Source organism: Pyrus communis, chromosome 15 (assembly GCF_963583255.1).
Source record: "Pyrus communis chromosome 15, drPyrComm1.1, whole genome shotgun sequence".
Classification (NCBI taxonomy): Eukaryota; Viridiplantae; Streptophyta; class Magnoliopsida; order Rosales; family Rosaceae; genus Pyrus; species Pyrus communis.
Window position 1 is genome coordinate 7,427,515 of NC_084817.1, and position 20,853 is coordinate 7,448,367.

Sequence of the window (20,853 nt, forward strand, 5' to 3'; positions counted from 1 at the left end):
AGAGGAGGCAGAGGAGGAAAATGGTGAGATTAAATCGAGAAGGGAAGGACCTCAGCCTCGTTTGATGGGCCTCCAAAAAACCAGGTAATTACTAATTAGTACAATTTATGAATTATGATTCTAAAGCAAAACAGAAACATTTATGAGTTTTGCAGCTTGGATAGGTACTAGGGAGCCCACTATGTTCGGTGTATAATAGGGGCAAGGATTTTCTGCCTTTCCACTATCGGTGTCTTTCCGTATTTTTCTATTTTGTATGGTCACGGTTAAATCAAGTTAATATTTTATATTATTTTTTTATAGAGATAATAAGATAAAAATGAATAGTAATATAAAATGTTGACTTGGTTTAACCGTGACCAAACAAACGGGAGGGCACCGAAGTGGAACGGCAAACAATCCTTGTCTGTATAATAGATATAGTTTATGTAGTTTATTCGAGTTTTCATTTTCGTCTCTGTAAGAATTACTTTTCATTTTTATCTTTAAGTGTTTCGTACGTGATCTAATATTTTAATGAATAAGGTCTTGAGTTTCACTCATGTTTTCTGAATTTAAAATTCTCTCATCTCTTAAATTATCCTAATGAATAGTACGTTGAGTTTCCTCATCAGACGAGCCCAATGCAGAAATGGTGAACGAATTTAAACCAATTCGGACCTAAAATAGCCAAGTTTGGTATGTCTCTATTCTATTCAGTTTTGGTGTTATGTGTCCTTTTCAAATTGCACTAATAATCCATGTAGTTTATTTGAGTTTTCATTTTTCTGTCAGTAATTTTTTGTTTTTTTAGCATTTTCGTCCTTATTGTCTCATTTTGTTTTCACTTCAACTAATGTAATCTTTTAATCCATTTTAGTGCACATCTTCTCGTGATCTCATTTGATCATGAAAAAATGTAAATGAAATCTAAGCTCCTCATCAGTTTGGTCAGGTTTCGCTCAAAGCAAAACTAGTCAAGGAAACCAAACCAATCAACTTTGGTTAGGCTGGTCTTATTCGGTTTTAGACTTTAACCATTTTAAAGAAAAAATTATAAATCAAATTGGTTCAGACCGCTTTAGTTCAACTTTTGAACCAAAATTAACTTTTGTTCAACACGGTTTTTTAGTCTGGTTTATCGATTCAACAGTCTTAAGCCCGTCCCTCCACTCCTTTTGAAAAACTCAACTTGGAATGAACTTGCCTCATTTGTCGAATTTGACTAAGAGTGAAAACAAAATGAAATTACAACGATGAAAATGCAAGAAAAGAAACACGAAATCGAAATCCAATTAACATATGAGGACTATAACTTTATTTGGTTGTTCTTTTTTATTTTTTGTTTTTATGGATTGTGAGAATCTGCGGTGCTCCATCACAACACGCTAGAGTGCTCTGTTTGTTTCTTTATTTCTCGAAAAGAGTACCATGGACGTTGGATTCCGTAGATTTCCCGGGAAAGATACTATTCCTGGGTGTGCATAGAGGAAACTGGATTTTGGGGACACCCAAAAATTGCTCAGACAAGTTTCTTTCTTTCCATCAGATTCTGACAACACTTGTCCTTGATCGAATCTGAACCGTCGGATTGGAATTGGATTTGTACCTTGTGCGCAATAATAACGAGATTAGTTATTCTTCAAGTTCCCAAGCAACCGTGTATGGAAAAGAAGGCTGCGTCATCAAATCAGACGGTTGCTTGTTTTTTAGCCAAAAATCGAAGGGACAGAGTTGGAGTTGGAAAACTCTGGTCCGGATCGGACCATTACAGAAGCTGTCATCTTTCAAGACTATCAATTAATGCGTTTCCAAGTTTTCACCGCATCTTTGCTACTTTGCTACGACATTCCTCAGTTCACATCTTGCATCGCATGGAATCAACTCTTACGAAGCTCCATTCCAAAACTAATTTTCGTCAGTGGTTTAGGATTACAAAGTACTAAAAAATAGAAGGTGAAGATTGATTTTAAGAAATCGAATGGTTATAATTGTTTAAAAGTTGACTATTTGATAGGCGAGATTACCGAAAACAAACCATTCTAAAAATATGATTGAAAAAGGGTTTACATTAGAGTTTGTATGCGGTCTGATTTGATTTGATTTATTTTACTTTAAGTTAATGAACAAACCAAACAACTATTAAGTGATATGTTTTGGTTCGTTTAGGAAAATTCAGGCTATGTTCGATTCAAGTGGTTTAGAGGGTTGAGCTCAATAATCCTCTATTGTTTTTTTAAGTGATTTAGCCTAAATACAATACAGGGCTCTGGGAAATACTTTTTGCACACTAATTTTTCCACCTCAAACACATTTCTCACTCTATTCTTTTTCTAACTATTGAAATGAAAGGAGAATCAACGGTTAAAACTAAAAGGAGTGGGTAGAAAATGAAAAAGTACTTGCAGAAATTTCTTCCCTTACAATTCATCTATTTAACCATGCATGGTATTGTTTTTCAAAGCATAACTTGCATGCACGTGTTTCACGTTTGCCTGGTTTCACAACCCTTTCATATATATATATATCAAATTAATAAGATTCTCGATCCGTTCATTAATACATGATTAAAAATCTTAACGTAATCGAAAATCTTACTAACTCGACACAGTAAACGCAGAGTGTGTACAGATAAAAAGGACTCTTATAATGTATATCTGAAACAATGATGCCTCATCTACAGTTTGTGTTGGTCCCTAGCTGGTTCAGAAAATTAATATGTTAGAGCCCTTTCAAACATACAATAATACATGAAAGAATACACTGAATAGTAACGAAACTTTAGTCACAGGTGAAGAAGTCTGAAGGAAATTGTGGGAAAAGTGCTAAACAAACTGTAACCCCGTGAAAACTGGCAGCTTCCAAAATCCAAAAGCATCTGAGAATCGAGAGGAGTTTCTGCGTGTTGAGTGGTGACCATATTCATTTTCTCACATAATTTGTATATCATCAGTACGACGCACACTGGTGGTGATGATGATGGACCCATTTTATATAAGTACTTCTCCGTTCTTTGTCTGCACAAGAACTATTACTCACCTTCTCTCATCTCATGGATACTTCGAATTATGAATATATACATATATAAACATATATATATATATATATATATTATGCAGCCTAGCTAGTTCTGGTTCCAAACTTCAAACAAATCTCATATCTCTGAATTGCATCACGTCGATCGCATGGATACGATTAATTTGTCCAATGACATCACAAGAAATTTAATCTTATACCTTCCGTTGATCACAGTAGGATTATAAATCACAGCCGGTTGGGTGGGTGTTTAATCTATTGCCAAAAGAAAAGAAAAAAAAACTTTTAAACTATTGTGCTTAATTCTCTTAGAACAAATTATCTCAGTGAAAAGCACTTCAAAGATCAAACTATAAAAAATTATATTATTTGTCAACTGTTAATTTGGATGTGTCAACTGTTAATTTGGATGTAATGATAGTCAAGTACATTAACATTTGCGTTCGAAAAAATTCTATCCTCTCCAAAACGGTGTTTTTAAGTATTTTGACTATGAAAAAGAAGTTTTGAGATAAAAATTTTCTTTTCGGTTACAATAGTTTTGAGAACTTACCATATGATACAAAAAAATGATATAATATATATATATATATGTGTGTGTGTGTGTGTATTCACCATCAACACTTATGAACACTTGTTCACCGTTGCTTTTGGAACCAACATGAAAAAAAATGATATAATATATATATGTGTGTGTGTGTGTGTGTATTCACCATCAACACATATGAACACTTGTTCACCGTTGCTTTTGGAACCAACATGAAAGATAGACTGGCTTGGGGAGCGTCACGCGGTATGATTGAGTACACGATTCCACGGCACCATGCTTTTGCATCACCCATAACTTGTGATATGTAACATGCAAGTAAATATATACTGGGGTATTACTTGTTACTTAGTCACTAAATCATTGATTGGTTTGAGACGAATGGATGATTAAAAGATCTTCAAATTGAATGATTTTTGCATGTATGATCTTTAGATGATTATAAAGAGAATGAACGGTTCTGATTATGATATTTGCTTGGTTAAGATACGTTAATCGTAATTAAAAGGACAAGTAGGTTTCCTAATGGGAGGAATACAAGCATTATTCTTTGCACATTGAATCGCCTTTGATCCAAAAGAAAAATTCTTTAACTAGTGTATTTCCCTAACAACCATTCATCTTAGTGATATTTAGCATCGGTACACTTTGTGCATTAGCAAGATTTTAACCTTTTTTTTTTTTTTTCCTTCTCAAACTAAGTTACATTTTTTAAATAAAAAAACTAATACAAGCAGAAGAAAGCCCAAAAGATAGTCCACAACCTAAATACGAGCTCAACATAAAAAAGAAAATATAATAGAAAGCCCAAAAGGAACCAACTTAGAAACAACAAAAAACCCTAAAAATGGAGAGGAAACCAGCAGCCGCCACCAAGTCAGCCAATGTGCCTCCATCACAAGGCTACCGCCACCAAGAGAATGAACCAAACGAAACAACTGGATCAATGAAAAATGGAGGTGAGCGAGTCAACCGCACAATGAGCGCTCCCATAATCCTACCAAATAGTGTTAATTGCACTTTAACAGCCACTCAAAATCCAAGGGTGCCGTCGAGGAGAAGCACCCAAGCCGAGTAGCAGCTGTTGGTAGTTGAGGATACACGACGAAAAGAAGAATTGGAAAAAGAGAAGTGCATAAAAGGCCCTAATCTGAGACAAATTCAGGAAATTGAGACAAAACCCAAGGAATTGAGACAGAGCTCAGGACAATCAATCCAAAACGAATAGTTGTATTAAAGTAAAACTCACCATTTACACCGAATCATCACTCAACCGTCTCTCTTTCACATTCCGTTTCCCATGTTTCTCGTCTGCAATTTTCCTTTTTCTATGCCTCATCTGACAAACCAAAAGTGCCGCTTCATTTTTTTTTCCCTGAAATAAATCTGCCCAAACGGAATTTAAGAAAAAAATCTGGAGTCTGAAAGCTTTTTCAAGTTTATTGGATAATTTCGGAAAAAGAGATAAAGCACACCAAATTAAATTTTATCTCCATATATAATTTTTGTTGCAAAGAGAGATAAGATTAAAAAAAGGAAGGGTGAGATAGATGAACTGAAAAAATAGGAGCAAGACTATTCAATGAAATCCCATTATTTATGGGATTATCCAATACTATTCAATGGTTTGGACTATAATCTAATGGAGGCCATAATTTATTCATAGGTTTATGGGATTTCAGGTTTGATTGTTATTAAAATGGTTTTTAAGATTAACACAACTCATTAGTTTGGTCCTTGATGTTGAAAACCAACGGAATTGGTCCCTAAGTTTGTGCATTGATTGGACAAAGATACCCTCAATTTAACCAAAAATTTTCAAGCAATGACCAAAATGATTGACGGTGGACAAACTCAAGAACAACTTATATCGATTTTCAATCTCAATGAACAAAGTGAAGAGTTATGCTAGTCTCAGAGACTATTTTTTACTTAAAAAAACCTATGATATAATGGGAACAATCGCACCTGATTGAGAAGGACAAGCAAACTGAGGGAGGGAGAGACGGGTGAGTGATACTGTGTAAATGGTTTAATACAATTACGTTGACGCGGACAATTTGAAATTCAGTAAATTAATCTAATGGTTGAAATCGTGCTGGATGCGATTATTGTATCAAAGTTAAATGTAGAGACTCATGATTCTTTACGCAAAAAAAAAAAAAAAAACACTTCAGAAATCAAACTATTAAAAAAAACAAAATCCATCATCTATCATTTAGTAAGAATAAGCATTAAATTGGTCCAGTAAGACAAGACTTTCTACAAAAGCATGCATGGATTCGTATTTTCCCTCTCCTTCTCCAGAATATTTAACTCGTTTGGTCTTAAAATCCACCGTTACCAGTCTTATACTATTCTTACTGCTCATGTGGAAGACTTTTTCTCCATTGCCTTTAGAACCAACATAAGCAACGCGGAAGATTAAAGGGACTGATACAGGGCCCTCGGACAGCACCACGCGGGATGATTTAGTCCACGATTCCACCACACCATATTGTTGCATCACCCATAAACTGAGGTAGCAAGTATTTACTCGTGATCTCGAGTAATGCCAAGGAATCTGAACCACGGCGAGGGAATTCCCGTGTTCCGAAAGAACAAAATGAGAGGCACCACGGAGCAACCTTTTTCTCGTCAATGATTTCGGCAACTCAATCTCGCTGAACGATTCAGTGGCCATATCAAACGACGCAATGACATCATTGTTGTGGTCTTGGTCGTGGCGTAGGATCCAATGCACGGCACCATGGACGAAAACAGTGTTATGATGCCAACGTTGAAGAGAAACAGCAGGAGAAGCTGGTGGAGGAGGACTGAGAGCCTTCCAGGAGCCCCCGGCTAAGGAGTAAACCTTGACTTCGATTGGGGTGTCCCCGGCAGGACCACTAGAACGATCACGAGCGTTCCTAAAAATTGTTAGAACCTTATAGTCATTGGTGCTCAAATCGTAGCCAAACGCATAAGTAGGTACAACCCGTTTATGCGTGCAAGGAGGGGGCAAAGTCACAAACTTTCTAACCGAAGGGTTCCAAATTATTATGGGGAATTTAGGGATGGCAGTAGCAAAGCATATGAGGCCGTTGGAAGTCCCAACCAGACCGTAACTTGAAGGAGGCACTTTGCTTCTTCCTACTTTGTAAGCCGGTTGGTAAGTCAAGGGGGCTATTTTCTTGGTATTGGTAGCATTAATGCTGAAGGAAGAAGCAGAAGCAGAAGCAGGCTTATCCCAATACAACAAATAATCATTAAAGGACCATACTAGATGGAGACGACCAATATCATTGTCGTCGGCATTTGGATTTTGGCTATGGCGGAGATGGGCGGCAATGAAGGATGAGCTTTGGATCATATATCTCCATGACTTGCTTACGGCGCAGCATTTAACTAAAGATTTGACGGACGACCTCAACAGGATTTCACGCACGATTTCTTCGGGTAAGTCGCAGCAGTACTGAAATTCCTCTTGGAGTATGATGCGGGTGGTTTTTACATCAGGTGGATATTGAAAGGCGGCATAGGAGGTGGTGGTCTTAGGGTTCTCCTCTAGGACAGAGAACCGGCGACGAGGATCACTTGGAGCCTCCTCCACCGAAGAAGATGACGAAAACTTCCCCTCCTCCAAGGGAGGACGTGGTGGTGAATTGATGTTGGTGGCGCTTCCAAGAGAAGAGGTGGACATGTTTGGTTTGCTGGAACTGAGAGTTGTCGAATGGTATACCAGCAAAAGTTCCTCCCCCTTGGTGTTTATATATATGTGTGTGTACGTCGACAAGGAGTATTCGACTAGGAATCCAAAACCACAACGACATATTTCTAATCCAAACTGTAGGACATATCGGATTTCTAAGACTTATCTCCAATTCAATCTAAGCTGGAAATCCTAAAATTTAGTCTCCTATTTTCAATTATTCATCTACACGTATGAGGTTTTCAGTTTTTTCCTCCAATGACGAGACCTATAATTCACACCCCTACTTTATAATTTATTGAATTTTTGTATGTCTATAAATTTTTATTCTAACAATTTTAGGATTAATGTTTGTATAATCTTGTTTTATTTCTTATGAACATTGTGATGTAAAAAAATCAAAATTAAAAAAAAAAAAATTAGAGTTGGATCACTGGATTGCATATCACAATATCTATGATGTGGACACAAATAAAATTGACATTACATAAAATTCTTAACATTACATGAATAACAAAGAGATTACGCAAGAATACTTCAAGCATGTTGTTCCAATAAAATACTAAAAACAAGAAGGAAGCCAATCGGAATTTCTAACGCTCTCTTTGTCTACCAGATGAGCTAAATTTAAAAGACGAATGAAATGATCAAAGAAATTGATAGTGAAATATAGAGGTAGAGAAAAATACCAAAAATATCGAAACTGACCAAAACCAAACTGAAGGAATACCCAATCGAAAATATTGAATTATTCAGTACTCGAAACCGAAATTTTCGGTACGAGAATCGGTTCGAAATGTGGGTTTATTCGGTAGACTAACTCGAACCGAATTAAATATAAATAAAAATTTAATTTAAAATGTATAATATATAAAATTCTAAATTATTAGTGTTGTCGGTTTGATTGAGATTTAATCTCAACCGTGGAATTAACATCAAGTCACTCTCGATCAACCTCACTTCAGTACTTCAGATCTTCAATCCTCTTTCATGATTTCTGCCACCTGATCTTGACTCCGGCAACACTCAGTCTCTCTCTCGACATCTCTCTCCAACTTTCCTGCTTGATTGAGTCTCGCTCAAAGCAAGAAATTTTCACTTTAATTCGTCGAGTTTAATTAGGGTTTCGATTTGGGATTCTAAAATGGGGATTAGGGTTCCTAAAAATTAGGGTTTTATTGGATTAGAGTTTCTAAAATTGGGGTTCTTATATGAGGAATAGGGTTTCGAATTAGGATTGCTGAAATTGAATTAGGGTTTCTGAAAGGTAAAATTAGAATCCCCTGCATTTTTTCAATACGTTTTAGATCAAACATTGGTTCCTTTCTAAGATTTGATTAAGAGACTTTGACCAATTGTCACACCAACGTTTTTCTATTTTTTAAATTACATATAATTTGTTTAAAGGCATCTTCACTTCACCTTGTAACCAATTGCCTACAATTTAGGAAATTTTATTTTCCCGGTTCTTTAAACTCCTACGTTTTATTGACTCTTGCTATAAAAAAATAAATAATTAAAGTAATTTAAACTTTTACATTGTTAACGACTCTTTCTATAGAAAAATAATTAATTAAAGTAAGTCCTCATTATTAGGACAAAAAGTAATAAAACTTATGTTTTGAAAACAAACGTACCAAAAATTTAAATGTACCAAAAACTAAATGTACCAAAAATTCAAATGTACCAAGAAAGCAAATGTACCAAAAATTCAAATATACCAAGAAGCCAAATGGACCAAAAATTCAAATGTACAAAGTAACCAAATGTACCATTATAATCAAACATACCGATATAAACCAAACGTACCTAACAACGAGTTTTGTTACATTCTATTTAATTTACTAAAATAAATATTTTAATAAAAAAAATAAAAAAAATCTTAAATTATCATAATAAGAGATGCATAAAAATAGGAGGAAAAAAAGGAATGCTAACGTGAATAGACTTCTAATGAAATAAAATTAAGCACCAAAATTGTGGGGAAAATATTTAATCAAATTTGCAAAATGAATAGATGTTTAGTTTATGACATTTAAAAACGAGACGTCTATATCAAAACGCCCCTTTATGAAATTGGGATTCTTAAATGGTGATCGCATTTCAAATTAGGATTTCTAAAATTGAAGTTTTTAAAATTAGGGTTTTGGGTTTCAAATTAGGTTTTCTGAAATTGGGGTTTTTGAAATTGAATTGGTGTATTTGAAATTGAAATTCAATTGTTTATCTGTATCTTTTATTGAACTTTGTATGTCATTACCGATCCCGATCCCGATCCCGATCCCAATTCCGAACTAAAAACTCAAAATAATTTCGATATTACCAAATTTTGAGAAAACCGAAGGTTCGGTTTGGATTCGGTATTTGCCATTCTTTCTTGAACACTTGAAATATGAGAAAATTGAATTTTTTGTTTTATGGATTAGTGAACAAATTAATGGGTATTTATAGAATTTTGGAGGAGTTTTATCATTGAATCTAATTTAGATTAATTAATAATATTATTTTGATTGTTGAATTCATATTTGAACCGTTGGATCTTTTTTATTACCATTAAAATTGATTAAATTGAATTTGAGTTTTTTGGATTTAAAAAGTTACCGTTGAAAAAATATTCAAAACTTACCGTTGAACTGTAATGGTCAAGAAATCTGAGCCGCACAGCACAGTTACTGTTCGAACCATAGTTGAACGCGCATTACTAAACCATAAAAAGGAGACGGGCCAATCAACGGATGACAATGGCTGGCGCATTGAGCCATAGAAATGGGCTTGCTGTGAGCGCAGTACTAGCGAATCCCTCAGTCCACTTCCTTCCCTCCAAGCACGCCCTCCAAGCAAGACCCACAACCTCAATCCTTCGCTTCTCTTTCCGAAGCCAATGTTGTTGTGGAGCATGCAAATTCCGCTGGCTTTGAGTTTGAGTTGATAACGAATTGGCACATTTCACACAAGAAAATTGTCAACCATGTGTTGGATCACATCAGCCCCATCAGAGTGTAGACAAGTGTTTTTCACCTGCAACACAATAAAAACCGTAACGCATGTCAAACTCGGCCTGCTTCTCTAATTATGTAGCTTTCAGGATGGAACAGCTTGCATTGTGAAACGAGTAAGAAAAATAACGGCAATGGTGAATTTCTGAAGCCTTTTGACTAATCTTTCCAACTACATTACAAGATTTTTTTGTTAAACACAATGAATTTCAAGGAAAAGAAAGCATCGACTTGCCTGAATGGTACTGTGTGCAAGGTATCTTTGTTTACTTCCGCTGAAGTTCACATCCACCCGTTCCCAGCTCATTTTGGTCAAGTTTCTGATCATTTCTTCTGCAATCGTGTTGCGAAATTAGTGAATAAAATGTCAAGGAACTAAGAAGTACAACCCCGTAATAAGGCAATCATGGGGTTGACATCATAAAATTGAGTTATTGGATGAATGCGACAACTAGAGATAGAAATACCAACTAGTTTTATTCAAAACAAAACCATCTACATTGGATGTCTCTCGCAACATAAACTTAGGGCTGGTTTGGTATTGCTGTGTTTTGAAAAAAAACTACTTCTGCTGTGCTGTGAGAATAAGCAGCTGTGAAATAAAGCAGCAGAGTGTTTGGTAAACTTTTTTGTAAAAGTGCTTTTGAAAAAAAAAAAACCAGTATTATAGTATTTGGTAAACTTTTATGTAAAACAGATGTGAAAAAAAAGCGGTTTTTCAAAGCTGGGTTTTGCAGCTTCTTGTTTTTGGCTTTTTTTCACCCAAAACTGTGAAAAAAAACTGAAGTTGAATGTTTTCCAAACACAAAAACAGCTCCCAGCTTTTTTTGATACCAGCTTTTTTCAGAATCACCTCAGTACCAAACCAGGCTTTATTCTCCCTCCAAATTTATGATTACTACAATTATCATCAATTTAGTCCCATAGAACTACTAATCGGCCCACACATATTTAAAAATAATCTGCTAAGGAACTCAGAATTTCCAACGCTTTTCTTTCAATTTATCTACAACTAGTGCATGTCCTATACCTGTACAATCCCGTGGGAAAATGGAACCCTATGAGTAAAAATTCCTTCATGCTAAAGCTGGAATAAGCTTCAGAGAGCAATGAACCACCGGGAATAAGTTTTTAGTCAAACAAGATACACAAATAGAATACCTTCAAAGTCAATTTTCTTGCGCCCACTGGCTATGGCTTCCAACGGTAATTCTTCTTGAGGACTTGGACTTTTAATTGTCTCCACATTTACAATATGTCGATATTTGTCATCTCTGGATAAATTTTTAAGCTGATAGAAAAGTTCATGTTAGATTAACTCCAGACACTAAAAAAGCACCCGTGAGTAGCTTCAGAAATACCTTTGGCAGCTCCTTCTTACGCCGCAGAGATGATGTACTCCATCCCACAAGGTCTATAAGAGTTGTTAAGTGCTTCAAAATAAATGATGGACATAGTAATAAACAGACTTGTCAGTTCAAATTGAAAGTTCAACTCACTCAAACTTTTACCTACATTTAAAGACACCAAATTATCTCCCAAACATGCAACCTTCAACAACATCAAATAATAGAACATAAAAAGAAACACAAAACACAAATAAATGAAAGGGATACGATCAAATCGAACATTTGCATAGGCAACACGGCGCTTGAAGGACTGCAGTGCTGATCTGTAGAGACAAGAAGATATGATGGCAAGTTCTAGAATTATCAACAACAATAGCCAATCATATATTACGAAAAAGAAGAAGCTGTAGTTATCGATGACTCACATGAATTTAGGTTGAAGATCCGTTAGCTCTCTGGAATGCCTTGAGAAACAAATACAATCACCAAACAACGGTGGTTCTTCTAAGGGCCCGTTATGAGTGGACTCATCTGAGGATCCAGGACTTCAAGTCAGTGGCAGAGTACAATTCTGCGTTGTTCAGAATTACCTCTCAGATGAAGCTCTGTGGGGATATTATTACTGAGGAACATATGCTGGAAAATACTCTCAGCACATTTCATGCCTCCAACGTGCTCCTGCAGCAGCAGTATAGAGCGCGAAGCTACACTGAGTACAACCAGCTGATATCTGTAGTGTCATGGACCATCTGAAGAAGAAGGGGAGGTTTTCCATCATTCCTATCAGTTAAAAACAGATGTCTTCCACTTCTACCTAGACACCATGAAGTACGAGCCGCTACCTTTTCAAGGGGTTTTACCCCACAAAACACTGGAACCTGAAATATTAAACCAACACATTATCAAGAACTATAGAAATTCTGTACCAATTCACTTGAACCAATTCTCTCCTCATTAAAGAAATTCTGAAGCTTCAAGTTTTACACGTATTGTTTAGATTAAGGCAATTCATATAATTCTGCCCTCGCGAAAATCTTGGAAGTCCAGAAGAATGTCACGAGTTGGGGGAGAAAACCCAATTACTATTCATCATCTTTCAAGATGTTGGTAGATATGTGAATAAATACCTAATTCTTCATTCAACTAAAACAATATCTCATAGTTCAAAAATGGCACCAAAAAAGTATACTTTAATTTCTAAACAAAATACTGATGATATAACATAGAACAAGCATACTATCATAAGTTCAAAATCAAATTGGTTCACCTGATTATGCCCCCAGGAACCGAGGTGCGGAGTTGCGGACGTTATAAAATTCATGGGCTCCAGTCCAGCAATTTTGCCTTTGACTTTTTGTTTCAGCAACGGATCCTCAACTCCATCTCTCCTATATTCTCCATTTTCTTGACATAGTTCTCCGGTGATGTCTCGTTCATAAAGCCTTCCAATGGCATATCTTGCTATAAGCCCACCTAACGAATGACCAACAAACGAGATCTTCTGTACACTCGGGTGACGTTTTATCACAGAAATAACCTGAGAAAACAAACAATGACAATAGCCATTAACTCCATAATGCTTTCACATACGAACCAAGCCAACGAATACGAGATCAAAAACCCATCATTCAAATGAAAAATGATAAACAAGTAGGTTCAAACTGAACAAATCCAAAAGAAAAACCAACCTCTTCCGCTAATCTCTCTCCCATCACATCAACACCATCAAATGTTAACATTGAAGAATTGCATTCACTGCCTGCAATGCAAAATTGCAAATTAATTAGCAAACTCACTTCATTGCTTGGAAATGCCATTCGTATTTCGTACAGTCTAATTTCATGGGTTTATCAAGTGTAATAATTTATTTAAAAATATATATATATATATTGCCAAAGCAAGCAACTTTGATAAGAACAGGACTCACAGTGAGCAACAACATCTTCTGGGTATCTCTTCAGAAACTCCTTTGCTCCATATTTCCAATTCTCAGCACTACACCATAAAAATGTACAAAATCAACTCAACCCTCAGGCAACCCACGTTCATTTTTTTCTTTCTTTCGAGGGCCCACCACCCTCGCCAATTGGCCTAACCCACATTCAAATTAACAAAACCGAGACTCAGAAAACAGAGTACATTTTTCACTTACCTGCCGATGAGACCATTCACCAAAATAATCAAATGGGTCGGACTCATTTTTTCACCCGTTTGATCCTCCACCTCCATATCGAAACCCCCATTCTTATCCATTTCGGGTTTCGATCTGAAACACCGAAATTTGGGCATGTAAGAAAACGTTTCTTTTTTTCCGCTCGTCGTCATCGTCACCTTGGTTTTGCTCCTTTTCTTTTTCCCCGCGTTTTTCTTGCTCCCTCTGTGCTTCATCTCGTTCGGAGGCGGCTCCTCAGTCCGCACGACTCCATCGCCGCCGATCTCCACATCCATCCCCGCCATGCTCTGCAAATCCGCGGAATCTTCCGTCAATGCGAGATGTTGTCGAATTTTAGAAGTCGCACGAGCTCGCGAATCGCAATTTGAAATGTGGGTTTTTTTTCACCTTTCGCCTTCGATCCGGGACTTTGACGTCGGGCAGATGGGTCCGTACCGCGAACTGGTGCGTGCCATACTGCCATTGGTGGTTAATGGCCCTTTGTCTTGAAGTTAATTACGGAAATGTCATATGTTGCGCTGGTTTTTGTATCCAGAACGTTTGAAATTTGCATCTACGATTCGCGACCTTGACGGGTTGACACGTAATTCTCCTGCATGTGTTATATGATTTATTTAAAACAATTGTTATTAGCACTCCAAAACTCTCATTCTACGTTTTAAATTTTCTATATTTAGAAGAAAAAATACAGTTGTGAGAGGTGTAAAATGCGATTTTTAAAATGCCAATAACATTTTTATTTACTAAAAGAAAATTACCTTTTTTGTATTACTTAATCTATTTTTGTTTTCGCTTTGTTGCAAGTTGGCCAATTGCCATGTTGTATTATTGAGAACCGAATCTCTTCCGGACCCAAAGGAACAGAGCTTAATGATCAAATTATTCGAATCATTGAAATTTGATTCAACGACCATAATTATTATAACTTTTAGAGGGGTCCCTGTTTGTAGCCGTTTGATCAAATTTCAATAGTCCAGATTATTTGATGAGTGGGCTCAATTCCTTTGGGTTCAAAGGGGTTCCGGTTCTGTATTATTGAATCTTTAGAAAGCCTTTAGGTTAATTATGCAACACATACCATAAATAACATAATAAGAACTTCATATTCTTTTATTTGAATGAACACAAACAGTATATGATAAAAATTAATTGTAACGATGAATGAACACAATTAAAGAATCTTCGGAATCCTCACAAAAAGGACCTGGAAAGAATCTTCATTCCTTTTATTTGTTTTTATTTTTTGCACTCTTGTATAACCTTTGGACATGGATCATGATGCTTTGGTTTGTACCCAGGATACATTCATTTTTTATCTCCCACACAACCTTGTTAATTTTTTGTCATTGATTTTCTTCAATTTATTCAATCCGATGGTCTGAAATTGATAAGGGTGCGTGAATGGTAAATTGAGTGTGCAGATAGCACTGCTCTTTATATATAGGATTTTATTTTGGATTATTAGTTAAATCATTTTTATTTATTTTTTGAACAAAATGAAGGAAGCGGAATTGACTTAACCTCATAATGGGTTAGCAATAATATGGTTTAAAAAATTAAGTGGCTTGAATAATTAATTGCTCCAGGATTACCAACAATTTTCCTTAATTAGACGGCCACCGGTCCCACAACTTCCCGGGCTTTTTATTTTCTTATTCACAAGTTCCTGGGCCTAATGTTTCTTGCAGTCCACGATCACAGGTTGACTGAGAATAAAGCCCAACAATAGAGAAAGCCCAAACAAACAAACAGGTGGAAAAACAGAGTTCACCCAAACGTTTAAACAGATGAAGAATCGGTGGTGGAGAGCAAGTCAAAAAAAAAAAAAAAAAAGAAGGGGAATTTATTACTTGTCGAGGAAACAAAACCCATGAAGATTTTTTGGTGGCTGATGAGGAATGAGGATTTAATGGACCCTATTTCTCTACCACTTTTAGCTACCAAGAAGAAAGAACCCAAAGGAGGCAATGGGGTTTGGTTTTAGGCTGAACCTCCTCAAGTCTGGCTTCCCACCTCAGCGTTCTCAGCGTTCTCACTGGCAAACTGCTTCTTCTAATTCCAAGCTCTCTTCTGCTTCTGGTGAGTATAATTTTGATTGGCTTTTTTTCCCCAGCTAATTTCCTGCTTCTGCTTCAGAAAAAAAAAAAGTCTGTTTCTTTTGCTTTCAAATTTTGATCTTTTGGTTTGTCATTGCATCTGTTATTTGCAAGTTGAAAACTTTGTAGTATATTCTAAGTAAAACCCACAAAGAATCATGCTAAAGTGAATTGGAAAGATGATCAAAATGCATGTTTGAGAATTGGGTCTTGAAAGTTTTGAGATTTTCTTGAATTATGCAGCATTGGATTTGCTTTCTGCTTTTTGCAATCTTAACCTACAAAGAGAAACAAAATAGTAGTAAAGTGAATTTGCATGATGATCAGAAGGGATGTTTAAGAATTGGGTCTTAAGGTTTTCATTCAATTTGGAGTTTAATAAGTTCCCATCTGCAATCTCATCCGGCTGAAGTAGTTACGCCAAATAAAGATAAATAGAGGGGTTTCCGCTTTAAAATTCTATAAAACCACGACTACTCCTTACACAAGTTCTCAAAGAAGATCAAGCAACATTTCATTGATTCATTCTTCTTGTTATTTTATTAGATTTTCTGAGTTCTTTATTCAATTTCTGACAGAAAACAGATGAAATGTGAACTTCTTGAGTAGTCTACTTCCCTTCGAATGATGAATCACCTTACATTAAAGTAAAGGAGTCCTTTAAAATTCATAAGGGATTTATATACTTGTCTATGTATCATTCCATTCGATCTTTTAGGTCTCTACTTTGCCTGGACGGTTATGTCACGATATTCTTAAAGCCTATATGCGATGGATAGACTCCTGCAACCATGACATATTTTCTTATTTGGACATAATCATAATTAAATTTCTTTCTAAACCTAAATGAAAGAGAATGTTTAATTCCACAAAAGAAGTATTTTTTTACAAGGTACAACTATAATTTCCTGTTTATCTGTTAACATAAGTGACATTGATATTTGCTTGATTTTTTTGTCATATATTTTTGTATTTATGATGTTCAATATAAAATGATACAGTTAGAGGCAGGGAGGGCTCTTTCAACTCGGCAAGGCTGTCATTTCTGTCAATTATTTCCGAGGAAGGTGAGACTTCCGGTAAAGATACTCTGAAAATCTACTCTTGCTCATCTGCTTCCCCACAAATCTTAGAGGATGGCTTCTCAGATTTGGAAGAGGTGATGGTTTGCCTTTTATTGAATTGTTGCATAAAATTTGCAGAGTGTTAGGGGCACTATGTTTTCCTTGTTTTTAGTAGATGAAAATCTTACCCAGGACTTTTGCCTCTCAGATAAGATTTAGGAGGGTGCCAAAGAGTAGTTTATCAAATACGATTGGGAATAACCAGATGCCTGACGGTGACTTTATATCCAGTAAAGGCATAGAAGCTTGCAGTGCAGCTCATTTTAGTTTGTTACTGAAAAATCTTGATGCTTTGGAGGAGACTTTTGCTAATTCGGATGCGTTAAAGTTGGAAAATGAGATACTTTTGCAGTTAGGAAGGCTTGGAGCTCTACAGTTATTTGATGCCTATCTGTCAAGAACTCTTACATCATCAAGTTTTTTTTATTTGTCTGACATACCTACGGTACCCATTGAAGAGGATAAGATGGATAAGAAAGTAGATAATGACAGAGGCCAGACTATTGTTCGGTCTGGGAAGAAGGAAGAACGAAGATCAAGGAAAAGAGCATCAGATAATGCCAGAGTTTCTTCTGAATTATTGCCTCCTAAAACAACTCGGGAAGGTTTTAAGCCGCCTACTGTTTCATCAGCAAAAAGAGCATCAAATTCTCGAAGGAGAAGACTTACAATTGTTCTAAATGAGGCAGAACTGTCAACCGGGGTTAAGGTTGTACTTATCTTTCAACACACATATTAATATGAAGCTTTCCTTCCTTACTTCAAGGATGTCTTTACCAGCTTTACTTTTGTATCATAACAGGTGATCGCCAACTTGGAGAGAGTTAAGGCAACCTTGGAAAAGGAAACTGGTACCGTAGCTACCTTAAGTTGCTGGGCGGAAGCAGCTGGAGTTCACGAGAAGGTGCTGTTACAGAAATTGCATTTTGGTTGGTATTGCCAGGATGAGCTTATAAGGAGCACTCGCTCCTTAGTCCTATACCTAGCTAGAAGCTATAGAGGGCTAGGAGTAGCCATGGATGATTTACTGCAGGTTTGTGAAACCTTTATCTATTTTGTGATTGTTCCGCTTGTTGCAATATAACATTTAACTTTTTTGTCTAGTTTATAAAAGATACTTCTCAGTAAACTTTTTCGTGAAATAATTTACATATGATTATGTTCGAGACAGTTCGTTATCGTTATTGATCACTGAAAAAAACAGCTTTGTTAGACTCAGACGTCAAAACTCAATGCATAAATTCTTATTTTTTTTTTCTCGAAACTTACTTCTTGTATTTCCATGATATTTACTCTCAATTTATTAGTCCCTCTCTTGAGTTCCCCCTATTTCACAGGCCGGAAACTTGGGTCTCCTGCAAGGTGCAGAAAGGTATGATCACTCGAGGGGTTACAGATTCTCAACCTACGTCCGGTATTGGATAAAGAAATCAATGTCAAGATTGGTGGCACGGCATGCTAGGGGGATCCAAATTCCTGTATGTTCCTCCCTATTTTAAATACTCTTCATACAATATCATCTCAGTGAGCGATGGCATTTGATCCTTGAGTTGGTTTTATTTTAGTTCATGCTAAGCAAGGCAATAAATCAGATACAGAAAGCTCGCAAAGCCACTTACAACAGCCAAATGAAATACCCCAACGATGATGAAATTGCAAAGATTACAGGTCTTTCTTTGGTGAGAATCAGATCAGCTAGCACATGCTTGAGAGTTGTGGGTTCGATAGATGACAAGATGTGGGATAGCTCTGCTGGGACATTTATGGTAATGATCTAACTAATCCTCTCCATCTCTCGTGCATTCGCATTAAATACATATTTTTTTGTTTCTAGGAAGTGCTAAATGAAGATCAATGTCGTTAGTCTCGCTAGTTTGTACACTTAAATTATCTTATTCTTTACATGTCAACTTCGAAGCTTTTATAGTTTGGGATGCTAACCTTGTAAAACATGTAAAATCTGCAAACGTGCAATAAACTGGAAAATCTCATCGAAAGTTGTAGTGTAATTAGCTTGTTAATTAGAAAACCTGTTTTGTGTTAATGATCTAGGAATTTACAGCGGACAAGTCAATAAAGAGCCCTGAAGAAACTGTAATGAGGCAACACATGAAAAAAGACATTCATGATCTGCTGAAGTGCTTGAACTCGAAGGAGAGGCAAGTGTTGGTGCTGCGATATGGACTAAACAACTACGACCCCAAGTCACTTGAGGAGATTGGAAAGCTTTTCGATGTGAGTAAGGAGTGGATACGGAAGATAGAAAAGAAAGCTCTCACAAAGCTAAGGGACAATGAAACACACAGAAGTTTAAGCCATTACTTGAATAACTAGTAGATTCTTTCTGGTAGGGATTACACAGAATCATGGGTGACCTTCGGTTTTGTTCCCCGCCAAAATTTCAGCTCACAACACTACCATGGGAATTTTTCCGTTCTCTCATGTGAAGATCATATACTGTTGTATTGTATCCTTAGCATTCTTTCATTTCCCTTGGTGGGATTGTATAGTATAGAGGCGGCCGTATGGCGCGTATTGTATATTTGATCTAATGGTGGTGTTTATACACAAGTGATTGCTCTAATGACGCGGTTAAACTCCGTTAATCTAGCTTATTTGATGAATGCTAAATTGATTCCCTCCGGATCATCTGTGTGTTCTCTCTCAAACTCTTGTCCGCTCACCCTCCGCGCAATGATGCTTACGTAGCCCATTTGTGGACCCTGCGGACAAAGTAGCTTGATCTTTTGGCTAAGGATGTATCGTGTATCGTAGAAAGCGTGGACTTATCCGCCTCACTAGTTCGACTTCCGGTACCAATTTTTTTGTCTCTAAAACATGAAAACAACGCATAAAACGCGCTGTCGACCTTGAAAATGTATGACACAATTTTATACAGTTTGATGTACATTGATGACTCTTTTAAGATATTTTTCTTACAAAACCATCCGTACCGAGAGATGTCACTTTTCCTTCTGATATTTCATTTACACCTCTTGCCTTAATAGAGATGCCGCCCTTCCATCTTTTTGGTATATCTTTTACACCTCTCGGGGTAGAAGATATTATTCAATAGGGTTGACTCATGCAATACCACGCGCAACGAGGTTTGACCAGAAGTTTAGCTTTTTGTTATTTGAAGCGGTGCATGAGGCAACTCTATTTAAATTTTTCTTCTTATTATAAACTTTATTGTTTCTCGTTCCTCCCACGAGCACCTATTTTATGGAAAGATTACTACTCAAAATTTGCTCAAGTTAATTTTGTTAAATATAATGCATTTAGAAAGTGTGTATGAATCTTGCTCAATCACATAACAATCTAACTGCATACAATTTTTACAAATCAACATAACAAATCTTATAGTTTTTTATATAACGATTATATTTATCCTAAAAAAGTGGAGCAATAAATTAGTTGTAAACTCATTATTTCTAAGATTTAAAATTAAGATCACTGACTTACAAATCAAGAAAAATACCAGACCTGAATACTAAATAATAAACTATTATAATTTAAAAAGAAGAAAATTCAAAGATAATTATACGAAAACACTGTCTTAATTTGCGTTTGCGATAAGAGGTGTGTTATCCACATGGTCTTTTTTTTTTATTTCCACATATCCCTCCTAGTATTGAATAAAAAACATTAAAGAAAATCAAAATAACATAAAATAACAAAGAATATGTAAAATGTAAAATGAGTGTATGGAGTCGACAATCTACGGACTTCAAACTTCACTATCTGACTATTGAAATATGATACTTTTTGTGGGAATTCAGATGATCAATTAATCATGTTCATTTATTGTACATTATACTGTCAGTTTTCGTTAGGTACTATTTATATTCAATTTAAATTT

The 20,853-nt window shown here is 36.1% G+C and overlaps 4 protein-coding genes across 4 annotated transcripts; 1 reads left to right on the top strand and 3 right to left on the bottom strand.

The window, feature by feature from the left end:
• Positions 1-5,780: 5,780 nt before the first annotated feature.
• Positions 5,781-7,244, bottom strand: LOC137716979 (F-box protein CPR1-like). The gene has a single exon (XM_068456308.1). It carries the CDS (start codon positions 7,242-7,244, stop codon positions 5,781-5,783), a length of 1,464 nt encoding a protein of 487 aa, XP_068312409.1.
• Positions 7,245-10,199: 2,955 nt separating this feature from the next.
• On the bottom strand, positions 10,200-12,261 carry LOC137716980 (uncharacterized). Its single transcript, XM_068456309.1, has 6 exons — positions 12,189-12,261; positions 11,866-11,952; positions 11,611-11,663; positions 11,411-11,540; positions 10,485-10,582; positions 10,200-10,271 (listed from the first exon to the last, which is right to left on the bottom strand). Exons 1-6 carry the CDS (start codon positions 12,259-12,261, stop codon positions 10,200-10,202), a joined length of 513 nt encoding a protein of 170 aa, XP_068312410.1.
• Positions 12,262-12,302: 41 nt separating this feature from the next.
• Positions 12,303-14,233, bottom strand: LOC137716981 (lipid droplet phospholipase 1-like). The gene is made up of 5 exons (XM_068456310.1): positions 13,751-14,233; positions 13,526-13,593; positions 13,287-13,357; positions 12,866-13,135; positions 12,303-12,476 (listed from the first exon to the last, which is right to left on the bottom strand). The coding sequence occupies exons 1-5, from the start codon at positions 14,053-14,055 to the stop codon at positions 12,303-12,305; spliced, it is 888 nt and encodes a 295-aa protein (XP_068312411.1). The 5' UTR covers positions 14,056-14,233.
• Positions 14,234-15,615: 1,382 nt separating this feature from the next.
• On the top strand, positions 15,616-19,712 carry LOC137718435 (RNA polymerase sigma factor sigC-like). The gene is made up of 7 exons (XM_068457984.1): positions 15,616-15,850; positions 16,869-17,026; positions 17,140-17,700; positions 17,794-18,024; positions 18,329-18,469; positions 18,557-18,757; positions 19,044-19,712. The coding sequence occupies exons 1-7, from the start codon at positions 15,739-15,741 to the stop codon at positions 19,323-19,325; spliced, it is 1,686 nt and encodes a 561-aa protein (XP_068314085.1). The 5' UTR covers positions 15,616-15,738; the 3' UTR covers positions 19,326-19,712.
• Positions 19,713-20,853: the final 1,141 nt, after the last annotated feature.